The 17,625-nt window shown below is 35.0% G+C and overlaps 1 protein-coding gene across 1 annotated transcript in view; it reads right to left on the minus strand.

The window, feature by feature from the left end:
* The window catches only part of MARCHF5 (membrane associated ring-CH-type finger 5), a 53,467-nt gene that overhangs the window by 26,819 nt on the left and 9,023 nt on the right, over positions 1-17,625 (minus strand). Inside the window, exon 2 of the mRNA XM_043476012.1 lies at positions 7,366-7,568. Coding sequence (XP_043331947.1) covers positions 7,366-7,568 — 203 coding nt within the window. The remainder of the gene's footprint in view (positions 1-7,365; positions 7,569-17,625) is intronic.

Here is a 17,625-nt window from a genome sequence, read left to right on the forward strand (position 1 = left end):
TTTATACAATTATATGTAATATATGATATTTATATAGAATATAAAACTTCATTCATATAAAAAAAAATTTATGAGTCAACTAGATATTTATACCACACTCTACCACAACCACCAACAGAATGCACATCTTCTTAAGTGTACATGGAGTATTTGCCAGGATAAAGCTTGCTAGAACATAAAACAAGCCTTAATCATTTAAAAGAACAGATATCAAAGTATGTTCTTTGATCACAATGGAATAAAATTAGAATCAATAATAGAATGGCATATGGGAAATTTACAAATATGTTAAAATTAAACCACACACTCCTAAATAATCAACAGATCAAAGAAGAAATCCAAATGTTGCTTAGAGAAATTTATAGATGTAAATGACTATATTAAAAAACAAGAAAGATCAAGAGAATGAAAAGACAAACTACAGACTGGGATAAAAATATTTGCAAAAGATATTCCTGATAAAGAATTGTTATCCAAAAGACAGAACATTTAAAACTCAACAATAGGGAAAAAAATGATCAAAAGACATTACCAATTATGACACCTTATCAAAGAAGATATGACTGCTAATAAGCATATGAAAAGACATTTAATCATTAGGGAACCGCAAATTCAAACAATACAATATAAATGGCTAAAATCCCCAAAACGGAAAACAAGTGCCGACAAGGATACAGATAAACAGGAACTTATTGCTGGTCAGAATGCAAAATGTACAGCTATTCTGAAAGATAATTTGGTAGTTTCTCACAAAATTAAAAATACTCTTCCCATATGATCCAGCAACTACACTCTGTTATTTACCTAAATAAGCTGAAAATATATGTCCACACAAAAACCTGCACATAGCTGTGTACTACAGCTTTATCTGTAATTGCCAAAACCTGGAAGCAACAAGATGTCCTTCAGTAGGTGAACAGAAAAATAAGCTGTGATATGTCCAGATACTGGGATATTATTCAGTGCTCACAAGAAATGAATTATCTAACTATAAAAGGAATACAGAAACTAAGGCTACATACTGTATGATTCCAACTACATGACATTCTGAAAAAGGCATATGAAAACAGTGAAAAGATCAGTGGTTGTCATGGTTTAGGGAAGAGGATGGGGTGAATAATAGGTGGATTTTCAGTGCAGTGAAAATACTATGTATTATACTATAATAGTGGATACACATCATTATATATTTCTCCACACCCATAGAATGTACAATACCAAGAATCAACCCTAATATAAACTTTGGACTTTGGGTAGTGGTAATGTGTCAATATAGGTTCATCAGTTGTAGAAATTTATCACCCTGGTGAAACACATTAATAATGCAGGAGGCTTAAAAACCCATGGACAGAAAAGCCTGGTAGGTTATAGTCCATAGGGTCGCAAAAGAATTGGGACATGAAGTGACTGAGCACACATGCATGTGAGGAGGCAGGGAGTATATGGGGTGTTTTTGTACCTTCCTCTCAATTTTCCTGTGAACTGTTCTAAAATGCAATGTCTGTTTTAAAAAAGATCTCAAACCCTTAATCTATCCTTATACTTTAAGAAACTAGAAAAAGAAAATAAAATTAAACCCAAACCAAGTAGAAAGAAATAATAAAGACTAAAGTGGAAATAAATGAAATAGAAAGAGAGAGGAAAAAAAAACCTGTAAGTTTGTTCTTTGAAAAGATCAACAAAATAAACAAATCTTTAGCTAGACTGATCAAGAAAAGAGAGGTAAGAGTCATATTACTAAAATAAAGTCATGAATGAAAGAGGGGGCAGCATTAATATTAACCTTACAGAAATTAAAAAATGAAAAGTTCAGGACCAGATGGATTCACTATCACCAAACATTTAAAGAATTAACACCAATCCTTCACAATCTCCTTCCCAAAAATATGAGAGAAAAGATCACTTCCCAACTCATTTTATGAGACCAGTATCATCTAGTTCTTGAAGCACTGAAAGACACCCAAAAAAAAAAAAAAAAATTACAGACCAATATCTACAGACAGAAAAATTCTCAAAATACTAGCAAACCAAATCCAGTGATATCTAAAATGGGTTATACATCTAAAATGGGTAGAATTTATCCCAGAAAGGCAACACTGGTTAACCATATGATAATCAATTAATGCAATATACCATATATCAGTAGCATAAAGGACAAAAACTACATGATCACTCCTATAGATTCAGAAAAGACATCTGACAAAATCTAACACCCTATCATGGTAAAAAAAACACTCAACAAACTAGAAGGGAAAATCTTCAATCTGATAGAAATTATCCATGAAAAACCCAGAGATAACATACTTCACGGTGAAAGACTGTTTTTGCTCTAAGATCAAAAATAAGACAAAGATGTCCTTACCACTTCCATTTAACATTGTTCTGGAGTTTGCAGCCAGGGCAACTGTGTTGTGCTAGGCTTAGTTGCTCAGTCGTGTCCCACTCTTTGCGGCCCCATGGACTGTATCCTGCCAGGTTCCTCTGTCCATGGGGATTCACCAGGCAAGAATACTGGAGTGGGTTGCCATGCCCTCCTCCAGGGAATCTTCCCAACCCAGGGATCAAACCCAGGTCTCCCGCATTTGCAAGTGGATTCTTTACCGTCTGAGCCACCAGGGAAGCTCAGGGCAGCTAGGCAAGAGAATGAAATAAAAGCAGCTAGATTGGAAAAGATGAAGCAAGACTGTTTCTATTCACAGATGACATGATATTATATATAGTAAATCATAAGCAATGCACTAAAATACTATTAGAACTATTAAATGAGAACAGCATGGTTGCAGGGTATGAGATAAAAAAACAAAAATCAACTGTATACTGGGGCTGCTAAGTCACTTCAGTCGTGTCCGACTCTGTGCGACCCCATAGATGGCAGCCCACTAGGCTCCCCCGCCCTTGGGATTCTCCAGACAAGAACACTGGAGTGGGTTGCCATTTCCTTCTCCAATGCATTAAAGTGAAAAGTGAAAGTGAAGTCGCTCAGTCGTGCCGACTCTTCGCGACCCCATGGACTGCAGCCTACCAGGCTCCTCCGTCCATGGGATTTTCCAGGCAAGAGTACTGAAGTGGGTTGCCATTGCCTTCTCTGCAACTGTATACTACATACTTGCAATAAGCAATCTGAAAATAAAATTAAGAAAACAACTGTACTGAAAATACTATCAAAAAGAATGATAGAAATAAATTTAACAAAACAAATTTTGGGGAGTAAGGTATAGACTACTAGGTATAAAATAACCTATAAGGATACAACATGGAATATAGTCAATATTTTATAATAACCATAAATAGAGAATGACCTTTAAAAGTCATGAATCACTACACTGATCTGTAACTTATATAATGTAGTATAGCAACTATACGTCAATTAAAAAAAATAACCCCAAAATCCTTTGCTTAAAAAAAAAAAGGAACGAATGAAATATGAATAAATTTAACAAATGAAGAGACCTGTACACCACAAACATACTGTCCCTGGATCCTTCTGTTTAGCTAAACAAAATAACTATCTCGTCTTAAAATGCATACAAATATTTTATTATTTTTTGAAATATTTTATTTTTAATAGAAGACAAACTCTTCTCAGCTGATGTTCTTTTCCTGTTTTGAATCTATGCTTCTTTAATATGCACATAAACTAATGATTCCATGAAAATGCAGATCATTAACTATAACTAGGGGTGGAGCTAAGGTTCTTCATTCTTTTAATTAACTCATTTAGCTGCAACCAGCCTTAGTTGTGGCACATGGGATCTTTGATAAGGCATGTGGGATCTTGGTTGTGGCATGTGGGATCTAGTTCCCTGACTAGGGATTGAACCTTGGCCCCCTGCATTAGGAGCACTGAATCTTAGCCACTGTATCACCAGGGAATTCACCAGGTTTTTCTTCCATAACAGCTCCCAGACGATTCTAATGTTGCTGGTTCTGAGACTATATTTTGAGTAGTTTTTAAGTGCCTGTAGTTACATACAACTGTCCTGGTTCACCAGAAAAAAGCGAATGAGAGGAGTGAAAGTCTGATGAACTGTCTAAGTTTTCCATAGCAAGGCATGGTATATTCCCTGCTGACAATTAAGGACAGACACTTGCCACCAGCCTTCCATTCTGGTCCCCACTAAGTACCAGGAAAGATGCAGACTTTGGCCAGCTAGTCAAACAGACTGAGGCTAAATCCATAGGAAAACTCTTTTTTAATACCTGCTACACAAAGACCATCTCAAAGAATGTTAACGATCAGCTCTTCCTCTCTGAATCTTTTCTCTTGTCTCTTATTCCTTCTTTTGGCCAGTGTCTCCTAAGTGTCTTTGGGGGATCAATGGTGGTCCCTGGCAATCAACTGGTTTACTATAGACAATTTGGTTTAAAAAAAAGTGATAAAAGCTTTGATCACAAACATTTCATAAACTGAAAAGATTAATTATGACTTTCAAGGAAATTCTTTTAGGTTCTTAACTGTTATGTTCCAAGGGTCACATATACTTTACAAGGTTAAGAGGAGACTGACTGTTTCAGCTAACAAACTTCGACATCATGAGTTGTTTACACTGGCTAAATATATTACTTTGCTGTTGTTCTTATCAGTGCGTTGTCTCTAATTTAAGGAATCAATGCCTCAAAAGCATTCACTGAAGAGTAGAAGTGGTGAAAACATACTTGACTCAAAATGATAAATAGTATGATCTTACAGAGTGAAAACAGTAGGATCTTAGAGTGGGCTGTGACCAGTGAATTACAAGTTATTAGTCTGCACTAGGGGATCTCCTTATTCCCATCAAAGTACAACACATTTTAAAACAGGGACTAAATAATTATAAAACAGTAATAAGAAGCCACTGAAGTCTTCATACAATTTTTAACCACTGTAGTAAACCAACTGAAACCTGCATTACAAATTTTGTCATTGACAGCAAAGATTAAAAACTGTAAAGGAACTTTAACTTATTTTAACAAAATCAAGTGTAACTATAGTCATCTGCAAAATTAATGACAAATATGCTCAGAAAGAAAACAATCTACTGGTATATTTCTGTATCAGATGACACTACTGGACATTATATAACAGGTGTCATATTCAGTGAGTAAGAACAGTTAGTATCACAGATGTATGCTCTTAAATATTTTATGAATGACTACAAGAAACACTAGTATTCAAAGTATGAATCAACCCTTGGCATATATATAACCTGTAAATAATGAAATAAAACTTTAATTCTGATTATCAATGAAAACATGCTTTAGAGAAGGGATTTTCTTTTAACCAACAATTATCTTTGAACCTTAACTTGAAAACATACACTAGGATCAACATAGCCAAAAGTACTAGTTGTGTGTAGCCAGGAACATTATGGCACCTAAAAGTCAATTCACACAAGGCTTCATTTACAGGCAACAGCTGGCGTTTGACAGTTAAATTTTCCATTGAGTCTGTTAAAGATTGCATAGAAAATTGTGAATATATATTCAACTGCAGCCCCTGAGCAGATATCCTCGGCATGTTATGTCAGGAAAAAAGAAGTAAGCACAACACTCTGCTTTTTTATCTTGTCAGGAGGAAAGATGCTACCAAAAGCTATTCAAATGAGGATATATATTTCCACCCCATGACACTGATAAGGTCAGTAAAAAAATTTCTGTGATTATCTGTGGCTTACTCAAGTGGCAGATCTCTGTGAGACATATAGTATAGTGAATAGCTTGAACCCATCATAGCTGAAATTCTTCAGGATAAAATACAAAGACCAAATCATGATACACACAGCTTAACCGTAGTTTGACTTTTCCAACATCTAGCCATGCTCTGTCCTTGTTGTACAATGAAACAGGTGTCTTTATTATTAGTATACTTAGAAAAATGTATTCAGTTACCACTCTAGACCTAAAAAAATGTATTTCCTAGAACTGAAATACACGATAAGGACAGATTTACCCAGTGCCACTTTCCAAACTGAAATATTCAACTTCATTGCTGAGTGCCATACATTTGTCAACTCAACGTTGTAGGTAGTTTTCAGTGAGATTTCTTGCAATAATTTTGGTATTCATCCATCTGAATATCTAAAACATCTAGAAGAATCATCCTATACTTGCTGCTGAAACATCCTATACTTGGTTGTTGGAAATATTCAACCATCTATAGTTGAAAAGTGGGATTATCTGATTTAGCAGAATAAGGAGGACAAGAAACTGCAGCTTTGACTTCCGTGAACCAGGTATCAATGTGGTGAAAGATTGCAGCAGTAACTGCTTTACATGACGTGTAAAAGACCCATCAGTGAGATCCACAAAAGCTAAACGTTCAAAAAATGGTACTTTCTCTACTACACTATTTTTCTTTCATAGAACACTATCACTTCTTCCTATGCATTATGTTAGAGAAATATAGACAACTATGGAAATTTTTATTGCCCTCATTATTAATCTTCTCATATTAGAAAAGCACATCATCTGCATTTATGTAGCTTTATTAAAAAAAAAGGTCTGATTTCAATATGTATAGCACCTAGAAAAAAATAACATATCTAATAATTTCCAATTTCTCCTTGAAACATTCCTCCACAAAGTCATTTTTGCCTTTGGACCTTCCGAAAAACCAAACTGCTTTCAAACACTTCTTGATTGTAGTCAAGGATGATATTAAAAATGTTTAATAACATTTTTATTATATGGCATGGCATAACCACCAGAGAGAATGACACCAGTTTGTAATCACATGGCTGTATTGAAACATGCTAACTAAATACCAGTGTTAGTTACAGCTTCCTTTAAACATTTCTGCTACACTTATTTCAACTCTAGCCTCATTCTTACCGACTATTGGTTATTTCTCGCTGGCCAATTCACAGAAAAAGGAAAGTAATTTTAACAAAAGACAGCCATATAAATTGTATTCCAAAGATGAATTTAACACTGTATTTTATTAAATATTTAATGTCCTTACTTTTATTCCTTAATATAAAAATTAAGAATAAGTATTAGAATAACTATTGTTTTCTTGCTCTCACACCACTGGTTTCCAGAGAATGAGGTTCCTTAGCTTTTTATTATAGTTGTGTTACTTGATTTTATCTACATAATTAGATATCCAAGTTCTTTATCCATTCAACCAAATGAAAACATTTAATACACAAATGGACAGATTTTGGAATATATTAAGTATAATGTAAACTGTTAGCAAAACAAATAAATATCTGACATTTAGAGATAAAACAGAAATGGAATAGAGAAACTCACAAAAAAGCAAAGAGATGAGTCACTTAAAGATAAACCAAGGCTCTTAAAGAGTCACATACAATGTAAGAACATGATATATATATATATATATATATATATATATCTCTGTGTTGGTTTTAGGGATCTTCTTACCCAACTTTGGAAAAACTATTAAGTATTCAGCATTGCACTGAGGACATGCCACTCTGGCTGTACTGTTTCCTCTTTGTTTTTCATCCACCCAGCGCTGTAGACAAGCCTGGTGGACCCATTTTGTAGATCCTCTGCATCTGCATGGTCTCACCCATTCAGCTGTTCTATCATCTTCATCAGTGGCAAAACACACCCAGCAACTTCTGTAAATTAAGAGAGAAAACAATGATATTATCATTAACACTCCAGCCTCCTTTTCATTGCAGCTCCACTTAATGGGATGAACCTACTATATTATATTATAGAACCTTAAATTCTATATTAAAAGACTGAGGGGAAAAATAACCAACACATTTCCAGTACAGTAGTCTCTCCTTTTTTCTGTTTTTCCTTCTGTTCTGCAGAGTCTTGTGTTTTCTGAATTTTGTTTTTACATAACTTCTTCAATCTTTCTAGTAATTTTTCACCTTCTCAAATGAACCAGAATGCAGAGACAATCCTCACGCTGCTTTTATAAGACCTGATAATTCTTGAGGAGTGGTAAGTACAGGAATATGTGGAATTCAGTGTATCTCCAATTTCAACAACATTAATCTCTCTTTTTAAAATATAAATTTATTTATTTTAATTGGAGGCTAATTACTAATTGTAGTGGTTTTGCCATACATTGACATGAATCTGCCACAGGTGTACATGTGTTTCCCATCCTTTCAATTCTGGTTTCCTCAGTATGTATGCCCCCAGCAGTGGGATTGCTGAGTCATATGGCAGTTCTATTTCCAGTTTTTTTAAGAAATCTCCACACTCTTCTCCATAGTGGCTGTACTAGTTTGCATTCCCACCAACAGTGTAAGAGGGTTCCCTTTTCTCCACACCCTCTCCAGCATTTGTAGCTTGTAGACTTTTGGATAGCAGCCATTCTGACTGGTGTGAAATGGTACCTCATTGTGGTTTTGATTTGCATTTCTCTGATAGTGAGTGATGTTGAGTATCTTTTCATGTGTTTGTTAGCCATCTGTATGTCTTCTTTGGAGAAATGTCTGTTTAGTTCTTTGGCCCATTTTTTGATTGGGTCGTTTATTTTTCTGGAATTGAGCTGCAGGAGTTGCTTGTATATTTTTGAGATTAATTCTTTGTCAGTTCCTTCATTTGCTATTATTTTCTCCCGTTCTGAAGGCTGTCTTTTCACCTTGCTTATAGTTTCCTTTGTTGTGCAAAAGCTTTTAATTTTAATCAGGTCCCATTTATTTATTTTTGCTTTTATTTCCAACACTCTGGGAGGTGGGTCATAGAGGATCCTGCTGTGATTTATGTCGGAGAGTGTTTTGCCTATGTTTTCCTCTAGGAGTTTTATAGTTTCTGGTCTTACGTTTAGATTTTTAATCCATTTTGAGTTTATTTTTGTGTATGGTGTTAGAAAGTGTTCTAGTTTCATTCTTTTACAAGTGGTTGACCAGTTTTCCCAGCACCACTTGTTAAAGAGATTGTGTTTTCTCCGTTGTATACTCTTGCCTCCTCTGTTGAAGATAAGGTGGCCATAGATGCGTGGATTTATCTCTGGGCTTTCTATTTTGTTCCACTGATGTATATTTCTGTCTTTGTGCCAGTACCATGCTGTCTTGATGACTATAGCTTTGTAGCTTTGTACCTAAAGTCAGGTAGGTTGATTCCTCCAGTTCCATTCTCCTTTCTCAAGATTGCTTTGGCTATATAAGATTCTTTGTATTTCCATACAAATTGTGAAATTATTTGTTCTAGTTCTGTGAAAAATACCATTGGTAGCTTGATAGGGATTGCATTGAATCTATAGATTGCTTTGGGTAGTATACTCATTTTTCACTATATTGATTCTTCCAATCCATGAATATGGTATATTTCTCCATCTATTTGTGTCCTCTTTGATTTCTTTCACCAGTGTTTTATAGTTTTCATTACATAGGTCTTTTGTTTCTTTAGGTAGATATATTCTTAATTATTTTATTCTTTTCATTGCAATAGTGAACGGGATTTTTTCCTTAATTTCTCTTTCTGTTTTCTCATTGTTAGTGTATAGGAATGCAAGGGAATTCTGTGTGTTAATTTTATATCCTGCAACTTTACTATATTCATTGATTAGCTCTAGTAATTTTCTGGTGGAGTCTTTAGGGTTTTCTATGTAGAGGATCATGTCATCTGCAAACAGTGAGAATTTTACTTCTTCTTTTCCAATCTGGATTCCTTTTATTTCTTTTTTTGCTCTGACTGCTGTGGCCAAAACTTCCAAAACTATGTTGAATAGTAGTGGTGAGAGTGGGCACCCTTGTCTTGTTCTTGACTTTAGGGGAAACGCTTTCAATTTTTCACCACTGAGGATGATGTTTGCTGTGGGTTTGTCATATATAGTTTTTATTATAACATTAATCTCTTAACCTCTTGAACTTGGAGAACAAAAGTATTACACAAATGATTTCACATATGGTCTCATTCAATTTTCACCTGAGAGAGGAAAAAACCCAGTCATTGCTCTTTCTGGTAAAGTATGACTATAAGAGAGAAAGATGATTAAATTTAAAAGCACAAAGGAAAGAATAGATGAAGACATCAGGATAAATTGTTTTTGGACAGTGAGATGATAAATTTGGGCTTACATGTTTCCAATATAGGTATGAGTGGCTTTCCTTTTTTCTGGGAATTAAATTATATTTATTATATTTGAAACCTAGAAATCTCAAGTCTGGGATGCCTGTATTATAAAAAGGATCTTTATTGAGATGGTTAATTTTTAAACTTTTTCCCATTTTGCTCTTAGGGGTACTTCATGAACTCTAATTTGTTCTTGTGGAATTAGGTTGCAATTCCTTATTTTTTCCTCCCAACTAACACAAGTTTTGACATCTATTTCCATTAGGGCAAATATTACAGTTTAACTCAATGACATCATTCACTCCCTTCTATTACCACTGCACAAGAGGAAAACAACTGCTAATTAAAGCTTGTCACCTACTGTGCACTTTTCACTTAATTAGATAAGTTGGCTTCTGTTACAAAACTAGCTTAACTATGCTCAGTGGGAAAGACTTATATAGTCAGGTACTGTAGATAAGTCTCCAGTCTTTGTAGATCAACATCAATTTTAATCGCATGCATCAATTAAAACTTCTTAGAACAGGGGGAAAAAACTGAACTGAATACATGGTAACAATATCCAAAATTGTGTTTTTACTCAGCTTTCAAAATCAGATTTCATATGACCTACCTAGGTAAAACTGGAGGGAGGTAACATTTGTTTAGCATGCTTGACTGTCTGACTCACCTCAGCCAATATGTCTGGGCCCTCGTGCTATATTAAGGTTAAACAGAAATGTCTCCTCCTCCACCTTATTTTTGTTACCTTTACTGTGGTAAAATATACACAACATAAAACTTACACTTTAACCATTTTTAAGATTACAATTCAGTAGCACTAAGTCATTCACACTGTTGTCCAACCATCACTACTACCTGTGATTTGACTGGGTTTCAACCTAGTTTTTTCATAAAATTTTAGTTGACAAGTATAGAGCAAATAGGCCAGTTATTTGCAGTATTAGTATATATATTTCCCCATAACCAAGGTAATTTTGTAAATATATTTGTTTATCGCTGGCAGAATGAAATGTATTATCTTGGTAACAAAATATAGGCAGAAATATCTAGAGACTAGACTTCTAGGTTCTTTTAAGTTTTTCATATCAACAATGGAACATACATGTAGCTCAATTAAACGGAATCATAAATTAAGCCAATTTCCAGTCATCAGGAAAAAACAAAATGTAAAAATATTAATTCAGTTCAGTCACTCAGTCGTGTCCGACTCTTTGCGACCCCATGAATCGCAGCAAGCCAGGCCTCCCTGTCCATCACCAACTCCTGGAGTTTACTCAAACTCATGTCCATCGAGTCGGTGATGCCATCCAACCATTTTATCCTCTGTTGTCCCCTTCTCCTCCTGCCCCCAATCCCTCCCAGCATCAGGGTCTTTTCCAATGAGTCAACTCTTCGCATGAGGTGGCCAAAGTACTGGAGTTTCAGCTTCAGCATCAGTCCTTCCAATGAACACCCAGGACTAAGTATTAATTAGGTTGAACCAAATGAACTGCCTATATTTATGTTTTTAACTTGTATTTAAATGGCAGTTTCACATATCAATCTAATGGGAATATTTGTATAGCTATAATCCCTACAAATTCTGGATAAGAATAACCCTATTTCCACACCGCCCCCCCACCCCAATTAATATGAAAAATTTCAAACTTTGAGTATACAGCTTAAAAATTTGGATTTTTAAGGTAATGCTCACTAGAGATTAACTGAAATTATTCTATAGAAGGGATATTTTAAAAAAGAACCCTATTGATAACAATACTCCCAAAAGGTTTGCTGATTTTCAACATCTACCAACTTACCACATACACTTTCCATTTATTCTAATCACTTAACATTACATCTGATGGTCATCTGAGATCAAATAGTACTGCCCACAATATGTAAATTCTCAATAATACCACCAAATTACTCCATCTAAAAATTATAATTTAGATGCAAATAAGTATGAAGACTTATAACTTAATAGTACAAAACAAGCACACAAAGAAATTGCCAGTAACATACACTGTGCATTAACTGATTCCATGTAGTTTCACTGGTTCCATGAAGCTGCATAAAAAAAATAAATGGATGCATGTACCTATCCAGAAAACTCTGTAATTTAATTTGGGCTACATCTAGCAGATACAAGATATTTAAAGTTCCAGTGAAATTACCAAAGGTATATCCTTCCCTATTTTAAGAAGAAGGAAGGATCAATCTGGATAGATCAGAGAAGGCTTCAGGAAGGCGTGACAGAAGAAAATTTGCAGGGACAAGTGATTTTATCATAGGGATTCTCAAAACAAAGTTCTCTAAGACCAGCAGTTCAGAATCACTAGGAAACTTGCAAATTCTCTGGCTCTTCTCCAGACCTAGTAAATACAAAACTCGACAGGAAGAGGGCCTAGAAATCTCTGTTTTAACAAACCCTCAAGGTGACGAGATATTTAGTTTGGGAACTGCTAGTACAGAAAAATGGCAGGTTAAAAAAAAGCAAAGAGACTGGAGAAAGCAAGCTGTGTGAAAGGGATAATTACTGGACTTAAGGTAGAAATAATAACTTCTGATGACTATATTTTTAATATAAATTAACAGTACAGAAAATGTTAAGTTCTAAAGAATTTGTTAACTGATACACAACCTTAATAGGTTTATGAGTTTAACCTACATGACATGGAAAGAACATTAGTCTGTGAAATAAGGGCCAGGTATGTGGGAAATTAAAGAGTATAAAAATGGTCACATGGACAGACAACCTATAAGACAGTTATTAGTCTTTAGGGCTGGAAATGAGGGGAGGAAACAATGTCTGTATAGAAATCTTTTCTTAAGTCATTAAAAAAAAAACTTATAATAGTCTGACCAGGAATATCACCTAAGAAGGTTTTATAATTATGCTTTCACTCGTTGCTTCCCCATACCCTACTCCCTCCTTGATGCAATCTATTTCAGCTACTTATTCCCCAATTCCCTGCCTTCTTCCATTTAAGGAGAAAAGAGGTTGTTTGAAAATGATGGGTTTATAGTTTCTCAAGATCTCAGGAAAGTAGAAATTTGTGGTTTAATGTACAGCATGATTTCTCTTTTTTAGGAGCAAAAAGTATCCCACACTTTTAAAGGAAAACCACTCTTCCCTCCAGCATCAGCCATGTGTGCAGTTTATTTAGGCAGTTAGTCCCACATCCCCAGATCCTGGAGGAGTAATCCTTAGATTGGTTTAAGGGGAGTATCCCACGTCCTAGAGTCCTAGATTACAGTAACGAGTCTGGGCCCATAAAGCCGGTTTTATTAGAGTGAACTTCAGAATTTTTGCTGGGCAAGTTGGTACACAGACTTTCTTTTCCTCTGGGCTTGAAGGTAGGAAAAATGAGGAGCTAAATGAGGGTGTGAGGCTTTGCTGCCAGGAAAGTCACAATGTGGAGCCTAAAGAACCCAGAGGAAGCTAAAAGATAGAAACTGATGACTTTGTCTGAGACATGGATCAAGCTGTGCTTAAAGCTAAATATACCCTTGCACTGTTCACTTACATAAACCCATAGGTTTTTTTTTTTTTTTCCTTGTTTAACCTGTTTGGGGCAGATCTTTCAGGTGTAACCCAAACAATCTTGTTATAGAGTGTGAGAAATTGGAAATAAGAGATAGCCCTGAACAATTATATGATGTGAACTCCTAAATAGCTTTTATAATGACACACAGGTGTTTTTGTCAATGGCTTTATTTCCTACTGACCAGACTTGAGCAGGAAATACTTAAATAAATCTAATTTCCACTGCCAAGTACTTTGAGTCGTGCAAGTTTTTCTGTTTCTCACACAGAGCAAAAATACGCTCCTGATTCTGGCTATTAGATCAAGTCATTTCTTAGGAACAGCCAACAAAGATAAAACCAAACACTTTGAAATTAAAAATTCTTACTGACAGTGCTATAATATTTCTACTGCAGGATCAATTTAACTATAATTCTACTTTAAGTTATATTTTAATATTATAATTTATGGGATGGCAATTTTAATACCCTTAGAAGAAAGAACAACTGCTCTGAGGCACACCTCCTCTCCTCCCTCCCCATTATTTTCTTAATAAATTTGAGCATTGGATTTTAATGATTAAAAAAAAAGGTGAGAACAACTGGCTATTTGCCATTTCAACAGAAAAAGCCAAAAACCTTTCAAGTGAACACCCAAGGAGAGGTTGTAATTTCTGACAAAATTCTAATTAAGAGCTTCTCTTTGAGTCATTTCCTACCCTTGTTCTCTTCAATCCTCCATGTCTCAGAAAGCAGCGATCAGTGTGATGTACAAGCATCATCTGAGAACTTGCTAGAAACGCAGATTTTCAGGTCCCACCCCAGACCTGCAGAATCAGAAACTCTGATGGGACCCAACATTACATTAAAAAAAATTATTTATTTTAAATTTCTTCAAAAATTATTTTTCTTTTTTGATTGTGGTAGAACATATAACATAAAATTTCCATCTTAACTATATTTAAGTGCACAATTCAGTGGTATTAAACACATTTACAGGTTGTGTTACCATTACCACCACCCATCCCCATATAACTCTTTTCAACTGGTAAAACAAATTCTATTCTTATTAAACTCCCAAGCCCCTGACAGTTACCCTTATAGTTTCTGTCTTTATAACTTTGACTACTCTAAGAACCTCACACAAGTAGAATCATCCAGTATTTGTCTTTCTTTTTTTTTTTTTTTTTACATTTTCACATGAATTGTTTTATTTTTCAAATTAGACCAGTATTTGTCTTTTTATATATTCCAGGTTCATCCACATTGTAGCAGATAATACTGCACGTTATCTTTCCTTTTTGAGGCTGAATACTACTACTCTATTGTATGTATATACATCACATTTGCTTATCCCAGTCACAGTAGGGATGCTTTCAGGTTTTAGTTATTGTGAATAATGCTGTTATGAACCTGGGTGCACAAGTATTTCTTTGTGATCCTGTTTTTAATTTTTTTTGGATATATACCCAGAAATGAAATTGCTAAATCATATAGTAATTCTATTTTTAACTTTTTGAGGAGTCATCAATGTTGTATTTTAACAAACCCTTCATGTGACGGATTGTGAGACCTAAAGTTTGAGAACCTATGCTTTGGTCATTCTTCCTTTTTCCATATTTCTTCCCTTTGTAAATTTTCTCAACTCACCATAACATAAAAATGAAATCTGATTTTACATTCAATGTAAACACTTTTAAGCTATTTGATTTTTAATTTAAGTATTAAACAAAATGCTTCAGATCTTTTTTTATTCTAAAGGAAAAAAGCTAGCTAAATTTGGGAAAGAGATTTTGTGAGTTCAGGATATTCTAACTGGTTAAAGAATTTGGGCTTTGGAGTCAGACTGTTTGAGTTCAAATTCCTACTTACTAAAAAAAAAAAAAAATCCTACTTACTGCTTATTTTAGGTTTAATGACAATCTCTTTCAGAATTTCTGTAAGTCAGGGGGTTCTTAATCTGGGGTCCACAAAAAATTTATGGGGTTAATAAATTTGGATGGGGAAAAAATTACATTTTTAAAATTTTCACTAACTACTGAATGAGATTCAATTTTCTTTCAATTATGAATCTAAGTAAATCATAGTAACATTAGCAGTACAGCAATTAGAAATTAGAACAGTGACCAGTATTTTCATATTATAGCTGTCCAGATCCCCAAATAACATTTAACCCATCACTAATCTGAAATTAAATATCAGAGTCACCAATAATAGATCTTACATTTGTGTTAAAGCTCCTATTACTATGACAGATTTTTAATATTTTGTCAGGTGTTATTTCTACGTAATTGGTTCATTTCTGACCTACATATTTTGTTTTATTCTTTCAAAACATTCTGAGAAGGAACTCATATGCATAACTAAACTTCCAAAGTAGTTCTCAGGATAAAAAAAGGTTTTATGTTATAATTCCCTATTGTAGAACCTCCCCTACTCTGTTGGTGGGAACTAAATTGGTACAGCCACTATGGAAAACAGTATAGAGGGTCCTCAAAAAACTAAAAACAGAGTTGATGTATGATCCAGCAATCCCACTCCTGGGTATGTATCCTGACAAAACCGTAATTCAAAAAAGATACAAGTACCCTTATGTTCATAGCACCACTATTTACAATAGCCAAGACATGGAAATAACCTAAATGTCTACTGACAGATCAATGGATAAAGATGTGGTATGTACACACATGTACATGGACACACACACACACACACACACACACCAATAGAACAGTTTCTCACTGGCACATAAATTGACTAGTATGGTTATCTAATGAATACTATTCAGCCATAAAAAATGAAATAATGCCATTTGCAGCAACATGTGGAGAAGGCAATGGCACCCCACTCCAGTACTCTTGCCTGGAAAATCCCATGGATGGAGGAGCCTGGTAGGCTGCAATCCATGGGGTCTCCAAGAGTTGGACATGACTGAGCGACTCCCCTTTCACTTTTCACTTTCATGCATTGGAGAAGGAAATGGCAACCCACTCCCGTGTTCTTGCCTGGAGAATCCCAGGGTCAGGGGAGCCTGGTGGGCTGCCGTCTATGGGGTCGCACAGAGTCGGACACAACTGAAGCGACTTAGCAGCAGCAGCAGCAACGTGGATGGACTGAGATTATCATACTAATAAGTCAGAAAGAGAAAAACAAATACCATAATAACATCACTTACATGTGGAGTCTAAAATGACACAAATGAATTTACCTATTAAAAAAAATAGAAACAGACTCACAGACATAGAGAACAGACTTGTGGTTGCCAAGGGGGAGGGATGTACTAGGAGTCTGGGACTAGCAGATGCAAACTAATATATACACAAAATGGATAAACAATAAGATCCTACTGTATAGTATGGGGAACTTTGTTCAGTACTCTGTGATAAGCCACAGTGGAGAAGAACAAGGAGACTGTATGTAGGTGTGTGGCTCAGTCACTCTGCTGAACATCAGAAATTAACACAACACTGTAAATTAACTATACTTCAATAAAGTAAATTAAAAAAAAGATTCTCTATTGTAAAGGATTAAACAAGTGATCCTGAAACAGCATAATTGCCTGGCATATATATAACCACCAAATGAACAGCAGTAATGATGGCACGGATAGACAAGAAAGATGTTATCAACTTTATAGTTGCCTAGATTTTATGGATGCATTTTTTTACCTAAATTAGCTCATAAAGTAGTTCTGCCTGGCATGCTGGTATTTAGTGGAAAAAGTCCTGGATTCCTAATCATTCTTTAGTTTTTCAGTAGGCCAACACCATTGCGTAAAATATTCATTCAAATCCACAATTCACGTTCTTCCATTCTTCTTTTTCCTTCCACTAGGTTTTGTAAATGCTGCTTGCTTGCTGATGTCAGCAATTACACTCACAATTTATAATACTTCCACACCTTTCTGCCAGCCAAGCTGAGGCTCATTAGTTTACAGATTAAAAGGAGGTCTAGGAATTATCACAACTGGTTCAGAGATTAAAGAACAAATCAACTATTATACTATGAAGACATGAGAAAGAACTAAAGTAGACAAATCTAAAGTCTATTACTTATTCCTTAAAATAAATATATGGCCTTATTTGTACTGGTAATATCACTGATCTATATGCATAACATGCCTCTCTT

Source organism: Cervus canadensis, chromosome 8 (assembly GCF_019320065.1).
Source record: "Cervus canadensis isolate Bull #8, Minnesota chromosome 8, ASM1932006v1, whole genome shotgun sequence".
NCBI classification, from domain to species: domain Eukaryota; kingdom Metazoa; phylum Chordata; class Mammalia; order Artiodactyla; family Cervidae; genus Cervus; species Cervus canadensis.